The sequence below is a fragment of the Pelecanus crispus genome, chromosome 2 (genome assembly GCF_030463565.1).
Source record: "Pelecanus crispus isolate bPelCri1 chromosome 2, bPelCri1.pri, whole genome shotgun sequence".
Taxonomy (NCBI): Eukaryota; Metazoa; Chordata; class Aves; order Pelecaniformes; family Pelecanidae; genus Pelecanus; species Pelecanus crispus.
In genome coordinates, this window is record NC_134644.1 from 51,411,193 (window position 1) to 51,419,207 (window position 8,015).

The 8,015-nt window shown below is 41.3% G+C and overlaps 1 protein-coding gene across 3 annotated transcripts; it reads right to left on the reverse strand.

Annotated features, from left to right (window-relative positions):
- Positions 1-219: 219 nt before the first annotated feature.
- EIF1B (eukaryotic translation initiation factor 1B) lies at positions 220-7,673 on the reverse strand. Of its 3 annotated transcripts, XR_012830855.1 has the most exons (6): positions 7,562-7,673; positions 5,118-5,281; positions 4,304-4,405; positions 3,520-3,715; positions 2,034-2,142; positions 1,163-1,183 (listed from the first exon to the last, which is right to left on the reverse strand). XR_012830855.1 is itself a non-coding variant. In XM_075705730.1 (4 exons), exons 1-4 carry the CDS (start codon positions 7,590-7,592, stop codon positions 3,671-3,673), a joined length of 342 nt encoding a protein of 113 aa, XP_075561845.1. In that variant the 5' UTR covers positions 7,593-7,673; the 3' UTR covers positions 3,332-3,670. The 3 variants fall into 3 exon arrangements, 1 of the variants encoding a protein (XP_075561845.1); XR_012830854.1 differs by having other exon boundaries at positions 220-2,142; XM_075705730.1 differs by lacking the exons at positions 1,163-1,183; positions 2,034-2,142 and having other exon boundaries at positions 3,332-3,715.
- Between the last annotated feature and the right edge of the window lie 342 nt (positions 7,674-8,015).

An 8,015-nucleotide genomic window follows, 5' to 3' on the forward strand; every position in this document is an offset into this window, starting at 1 on the left:
TATTTAAAACTTAAGCTTTAACAACTCTTCACAATTTTAAGTTTTACAATGGCTTTAGATACATTTAGAACCTTAAATGCCAAGCTCTCAAGGAAGTTTAATTAGCATTTTTAAAGATAGAGACAGAAATAGCGATTTTATAGAGGTCTTGTAGTCCAGGTGAATCTAAGTTAATAAAAACAGACTTAAGATATAAACTTATTTGCTACGGTGGGTTTTTTTTGTGGGGTTCCCTCCTCCCTCTCCAAAAAAGTTCTCCAGAACAAAATGCTTTTCATTTAGGCTGCACAAGAATGTAGTGCAGGAAGTAAGGTTTAAGCAAAACTACTGAACCAATGAACAGTATGCACACACAATCTAGGCACTATTCTTTTCAAAGGTTCTTTCACTTGAGAAAATTATTGCTCATCTGCCCATAGCTGTGCTCTTCACGCTCATATCTGAAACACATGGTCAAATTTAGCAGACCACAGGTAAAGGTCAAGGGTCTGATAATTCACACAAGAGGAAGCAGGCAGCTTACAGACTTAAATTACGAAATCTCATCCTCTACAAATAAGGACTGCTACCACCATTTGGGAAGTGATGGTTTCATTGTTCATAGCTGCATTAAGTAGATGTAGGCTCTGAACAGACAATTCAATTAATTTATTTATGCAACACCTCCAATGTATCAGCTAAAAGAATCAGCTACAACAGCCTAATGTAACTATGCACAGCAAGCTGTGAATTTGAAACAGCAGTTCCCACATCCAATTGCAGCTTGCAGTTAAGCCTAGCTATCACTAAGGCAGCAATGTTGATTTGGAGATCTGAAAGACACAGACTTCACAACATTCCAACAAAAAGAAGCTACCACTCTTTGCAGTCTGAGCTTGCCCAGTCTCAAGTCCTAGTAGCGCATTTTAAAAGTGTTTTCTACTATTAGCTCCCTTTTACTGCCTTGACAATTATAGGCCACATCCTTGACCATTTTTTAACCTATTTTGGAAGATGGAAAGACTGAAACCTGCCTTCACTGTGCAAACAGGTTTTCATGGCAGTAATTTAAACAGTCCTTTCCCAAAGTCTTTCATGTTTTTCAGCATTCGTGAAACATGGATAGGTATTCCCAACAGGCTGAGCTTTGACAAAGAAGCATCAGTGTAAGATGATAAAACATGAAATTCTTGAAGCCTTTCCCCTAGAACATGCAAAGGCTAGTTACAATCTTATCGAGACACCATTCTAGTTTAAAACACTTCAAGGACAAAAATTTCTGCTTTCCTTCTAGGAAGATTAAATTATTTGTTGCCACAACAAATGTCATCTATTTAAACTTCAAATGTGTTACTTCTTATACCCTCTCCTTTTAATTTTGCCCTTCAAAGGTCAAAACACAAGCAGCTCCACAAGAGCATAAAAAGCAAGCCGCCTATCAACTGCGAGGTTCCTCCTATCAGAAAGGACTTTTAAATCAGGAGGAAAAAAACAAAGGTTTTCATATTTATTCCAAGCAGAATGACTATGGAGAAATGACTCAAGCTTAGGTAGTAAAAGTTAATGGAATGCCATCAGAAATGAAGACTGACTCAGTAACACATGAGACTTGCTTACCATTCGTTCATTTCTAATTCAAAAACCCACTAGCAGTACTCATGTAATACCAGTGAAATAGGAGAAGATACTGCTTGTTTTTCCTCTTGGGCAGGAGAACAAGCTTTAAATGAGAACGCCATTTTTTCTGGCATTTGATAAAATTAAAATCACTAAGTGCTATGTACCCCCAAAGGATTAATTATTTCAGCGTCTATGAATCAGGACTAGGTAAGCTTGCAGTATAATGATTTTATTCTGCTAATGTGCAAGACTTGCATAAGACTTATTCTTTGGATTTTCGTTCTGCATGCTGGTATTTCATGTTTTGCAGCAGGCTCTCCCTCCTCCTCCTCCTGAACACATTATACCTTAACAGTAAAGAATCCTTTTTCAAGAACAGTTAACATCTGTAACACCAGGCAGAATTTGTGAAGATTGAGAAACTGGTTTCTTACAGGTGGAATTGTCTAGACCAGACAGAGAAAGAAATTGTCATATGAATGCTCTGTAATGCTCCCCTAATTGTTGTTAGTGCCATAAAGGTTCATATCTGAATTCAGAAATCTGGAAAAAAAAAAAAAAAAGGTTCAAGTGAGTTAAAACTGAGCATTTCTGTTTAGCAAGGCAAGTCTGAACAGGAAACAAAGTATAGGCACAAATGGTACTAAGTAATATAGTTAAGTAATATAGTTTTTTGCCTATTCTTGATGTTTACATATGTAGGCATCAGCGTTTTTTCTGAATAGGTTATTAATAAGTCTTAGCAGTAAAGAAACATTTCTTTCTTCCTTTCCAGAGGATATATGACATTACAAGGTTTTTTTAAACTTTTCCAGCTCAGCATGTTTTGAATTGTTTCAGAGAAAATTTCCATGTCTATCTCACAAGGAAGGTAACATTTGCATGTTTCACCAAATGAAGTAATTTCATTCTGTAAAGAGACATGTCTTAAAAGCAGAATACCAAATGCCTACAGCTAACTAAAACTAGATGAAAAGCATGGTGGAACAAACCTGTTATAACTTCAGATGACAGTGAGTGAACTGCCTGCTAGAAAAGTAGCCTAAATCAGCTTTCTGTAGTAACACCCAAACCCCATTACAAAACCTGCCATATTGACCGCTAGTCACAGCAAAACTTTTCACACCGGGAAAAAAAAAAAAAAGGTTAGTGTAGAGCCTGTTCCCTTCCTTACTTCTGCAGTTAACACTACCAGCTAATTAAAGCACTCTGCTTGCCAACATTAAATGCAGTCATGGCACAAGCCAACTCAATGTCTTTCCCCTTCACTCAGTGACAGAAGACACAAAATCCCATGCACTTCCTTCAAATGTTTTGGGAGTACTACGTAAGACCTAGATGTTTAACATGTTCTCAGTAATAGCAGCCTTAAGGAGTTCAGCTTATTTTAGTCCTACTATGCTTAACACTAATATTTCGTAGTCACTGCAGTAAATTTTAGAGAAGATCCAGTTATTTCCTCAGCAAACAATTTATATCTTATCATGCTGCTACTAAGATACACCTACACAAAAGACTTTAAAGCTCTAGTCTTACAGCTACAGGATAAGATCACATCAAGCTAATCTAGCGATTAATTAGCCAATACTTCATCATGTAGATTTTCAAATTTATTCAATGAGCAGTGAGCTACACTTGCCACAAAACATTTTAGCCATTCTAAAGAAGGCTAAAGGTTGCTGTGCTAGTTTAAAACTTAAGCTAAAGCATTTCAGATATCCCAGAAAAATGCATGAATAAACTTTTATTTCTAAGCAACAACACACACTATTTTAATACAACCCACACATTTAAGTCAGGTGGAGAGTAGTTAACTGAACAATCATTGCTAAAACATTTCCATTGGAAATGCGTTGAAGTTCACAAGTGTCTTCATTACCACCTTACTGAAGTTTTCTTATGTGTTTCTAGTCTACACACCACATGTTTCACGCAGTCATGCAAATCTGAATCAAATTTTAAATGTTCAGGTAACAGGGAAGTCCATTCACTGCAAAGATTCATTTTTCACAGAAGAGTCAGGCTAGGTGAGACCAAATACTGCAGGGTTCTTCATGAGAGTACAGGTGTTTTAGAAACCATGAACTTTCAGTTGTTCTTCCTTGACAATGCCAATCTAAAGGAGAAAAGCAACATATTTCAGTAAAGCTTACATGCTTAGGATATTACAGTGATATCAAGTTACTATAATCTTACACTTTGATTAAAGAAACTGCAGTACAGTATACACTCAATAAAGCATTCTCATTTCCAGAATGTTTCTGGGCCAACAAGAAGAACTGACTACACAAAAAAGAAAATCTTGTCAGACATCTGACTTGTTCTGTAGTCCTAGTGCTTACTCTTTGACAGTGTAACAACTCTACATCATGATTTGCATCAGTAAGCTAGTGGTGAAAGACTCTTTCGTCTATAGTGTTTTCAGTCTCAAAATTATGGTTTGCATCAAACATTTCATTTCTGAAATGAAGAACTCGAGTTGCACTGCCAGAGAACAAGTGGTATGCTGTAGCAGGGTAAATGCATTCTACAGTGCTTTGATTCTTACCGGAGTTTTCCTCTAATTCTGCAAGTGTCATTTTACTTTTTGGCTGAAAATACAAAGGAACTATAGTGGACATCTTTAGCTGGTTAATTAACATCAGTGCTACCTGTCACACTATTGCTTCCAGAGAGGTTTAGATATTTATCTGCAGTCCCTCACCTCCAAGAGGAATTGGCAAATGTTCTTCCTCTGGTCACCTTGAAGCTGGATAACTTCACCGTATTCAGGATGTTCAATCACAGTACCATTACAAGCAAATTTCTAGAGAGAAACATTCATATTGTGAAGCATCTGATGTACATTATGATTTGGCTTAGTACGTCTTTTCAGCAGAATTTTGTCACAGAAGCTGCTTACTAAAATTCTGATGCCAAGCAAGGCAAAGGCTAGATCGATTTTACACCGGTTTTGAGAGCAAATGGAATATATCTGCTGATGCATACAGACACAAACTAAGCTGCTGATGGTAAATTTGGGCAAAGACAGCATTAGTTACTATGCAGAAGGAACTGGCCAACACTCATTACAAGAATGGAAAACAAAGTCATAAGATACAGCCTTTCAACTCCACACTATTTTAAAATAAATATTTTCATCCTGGTGAAACTCAAGATCTCTATTTCAACAGCAACCCAGCTATGACAGAAGCAGGAATGCAAAAACTGTTCTACTTTAAACTGATTATATTCTTCACATCAACAAAGCTAGATATCTGTGAAATTTTAATGAAACATTCAGAATTTATTTTACTTACTTCTTTATAGGAAAGAAACGTTTAACTTTTTAGCAAAAAGCAGTGTCACTAGACACTGACAGAAGTTTTGAGAAAGACAGGGAAAGGGATCAACCCGAATATGAAAGTGATGTGCACTGGCAAGAATGAAATAAAACAAATACTCTGTTACTTAGTATTAAAAGCTATCATACTTCTTTATATAATATCTTTATTATTAAATCAAATCAGCAACTTCACCTTTTTGAAAGCTTTCACAAGTTTCTTCTTGTCATAATCATCTGCAATTCCCTGAACAGTTGTTAGTGTCTTTCTTCCGTTTCGTTGCTGGATCCTTATATGAATGTAATCTTCAGTCCCCGCCGGGAGTAAGTCGTCACCCTTCGTTGCATCAGCAAAGGGGTCTGCAGGAGGAAAGAGGTTCATGTGATTCCCACAAAGGAAAACACCCAAGCTCAAAAAGTAACAGCAAGTTTCTCACTTCACAAAGAGCTTTATTTAGGGGTTAATCTCGCTGTTTTCTCCCTGTTTAAAAATACACTATTAAAATCCGAGTACTTTTTTCTACAGCTGTATTAAGCCTCACTAGCCTACTAACAGCACAGTGTTCTCAACTATCACACATCCAGTTTCCCTTCTCGGATATAAACAATTTTCAGCTACAGTATCAATTTACTGCACTATTTCTTGCAAACTGTAAATCCTGAAGCTCTGAACCTGAAAACAAGGTTCCACAAAAACATCAAGTGCATGTAAGATTTAGACAGCCACATGCATTAAGTGAAATACGGAAGTCGTATCTTTTATCAGATCAACTGGTAAGTACAGAGAAATAAAAAAAGCTCTTGTACACACACTCCTTTACAGATCCAGAACGGAAGTCTTACACCATGTCAACTACCACATTACCATCATTTTAAGGCATGAATGTAATTCTTGGCTACTAATGTAAACAAAACACCAGAACAGACACTACTAACAGGCTATCTGTAAACCAGCACCCCTCTGCCAGTCAGTAGTTTTAGGCAAGTATTGTAACAAAATTAATTTAGGCTTTGTCCACAGAAAGGTCAGTTCTCAAATTCTTCCAAGCTTAAATTTAGCTAGCACAGGTGGAACAGGAAGAAGAAGGGTTTCTGGGTTATACTTCTTACTCTCTTTTCTCCACAAAAATGTCTTTAACACTCACTCTAACAAGAAATGTGATAGCCCTACAAGTTTCCTAATCAGTAGCTCCAATTAATACTTAAAGTACTTCATGCTTCAAGATTTTTTTAAAAACAAATAATAAGTAATTTTTTGGTACTAATCATAATCATATTGTAGAGTCCAGTCTTCAGAAAATGTAGGTTCAACAGCCATGCAAGCTACAATTTCCCAAACTTCCATCCAAAACTCAAACCTAGAAACACAGATCGAGTTTTGCCATCCACTCAAATTCCCCAAAAGAGTAAAACTTCAGCAGAAATAGGAACAGAAGTAGTTCAGCTGCAGACAGCCTGACCCTTGCAGAAACAAGGACAAGAGCACTAAAGGCACTGAAAGCATCATGAGGATGCAAGCACCACGGGAAAGAAGCACAGCACTGGGAAGCTCGACTGGTTTAATTTCTAGTAAGGCATTTGTTAAAATATGCCGAATTTCACTGTGCCTCACAGCTTGTGGGGCAAACACTAAAAGAAAATTTCAGTCAAAGAAAAAGTGAAAGAAAAAGGGGACTCGGGCATGAAGATCACTTGGCAGAGTTTAGGATTCTAGGCTGGAGATAAGCCAGCGCTGTATGTGCTAACATTGGATTGCTTCAAACAAATCCTTTGGGCAGCACCTTCCTAAGCACAGGATCAGCTCCCAAACTGTGATTAACATAACCTTCTCATAAGGCTTATATGTGCAGAAGATTAGAGACAAAACTGAGACCAAAAGCCTGACAGCATTATCATGAAGTGTTAACTTGCTCGCTTCTGTTGCCTATAGATAAGGAAAGTGGAGAACCGTGGCCCAGCAAGGTAAACTTCCCTGGTAATACAAGAGAAATGACCTACCACATGTATAGCTCAATCTATAGAAACAATACCCTTTGCAGGGCATGTAATCAGGTTTTGGGACGTTAGCAAGGCAGCAAATCAACAAGCAACTGGAACCGAGGAGATGACTGCCTTCCTTAGCAGAGGATACGAACCCTAGACTTCCCCTGCCCAGAAAGATTACAACTTTGGGACTGCAGAGTTGACAGAGAAGCCCAGTTTGGGGTGCTACCAGACATTCAGGCCAACAGCGCAGTACGGGGTGTCAGGGCACAGGACACGGCAGCATCCCCTACGGCAGGAGGGGACAGGGAGCCAACATCGCCTCCTACCCGATGCCTCCCCGCCGCGCACACAGCCGGCACCACGGGAGGGCAAGGACGAGCCCTCAGAGCCGCCTTTACAGCGCAACGCGGGACAGCAACGCGCCGGGGATGGCAACGCCCGCCCAGCAATGTCACCGCGGGGGCACCGGGGGCCCTCGGGGAAGCGGGGGCAGGATGGGGCCGGGGGCGGCAGCGCGGAGAGCGGGCCGAGGGCGGGACGGCGGGGGCAGCCACAGCCCCGGGGTGGGTTTGCCGAAGGCGGGGGGGGGGGGGACTGTGGGGCACCCTGCGGCACAAGGGGGTGGCGGGGTGCCGGCCGGCGGCGGGCTCTTACCGAAGGATTGGAGGTTCTGGATAGATGACATGCGACTCTGCGGCGAGAGGCTGGAGCAGCGGGGAAAAGGCCGCGGCTGGCTCCGCTCGGGTCACGTCTCCGGCTCCGCAATGCCAGCGGGGGCGGGGAGGGGAGGGAGCGGGGAGGGAGGGGAGGAAGCGAGGGGAGGGATAACAAAAGCAGAGGGAGGGGGGCGACTCTGGGAGGGAGGGAAGGGGGAAGAGAGCGAGAGAAAGGAGTAAAAGGAGGAGAAAGCGCACAGGGAAACAAACAGGGGTGGGAGCCCCCCGCCCCTCACCCGCGGCACCCCCCCCCCCCCACACCCTCCCACGCTACCGCTAACGGGCAGCGGCCGCCGGTTTTCCTCATAAAATGGCGGCCGGCCCGGGCCGTGCCAGGCAGGTGACGGCCACGCCCGCCCCCGCGCTGCCTCACGGGAAGGCGAGTCCCGTCC

Coding starts and splice junctions, on each gene's coding strand:
- EIF1B (XM_075705730.1), bottom strand. CDS start 7,592: ATGTCATCTATCCAGAACCTCCAATCCTTCG. Junction 5,282..7,561: donor CCAGAACCTCCAATCCTTCG/GTAAGAGCCCGC, acceptor TTCCTCCTGCAG/ACCCCTTTGCTGATGCAACG. Junction 4,406..5,117: donor TTGTGAAAGCTTTCAAAAAG/GTGAAGTTGCTG, acceptor GTTTCTCTCTAG/AAATTTGCTTGTAATGGTAC.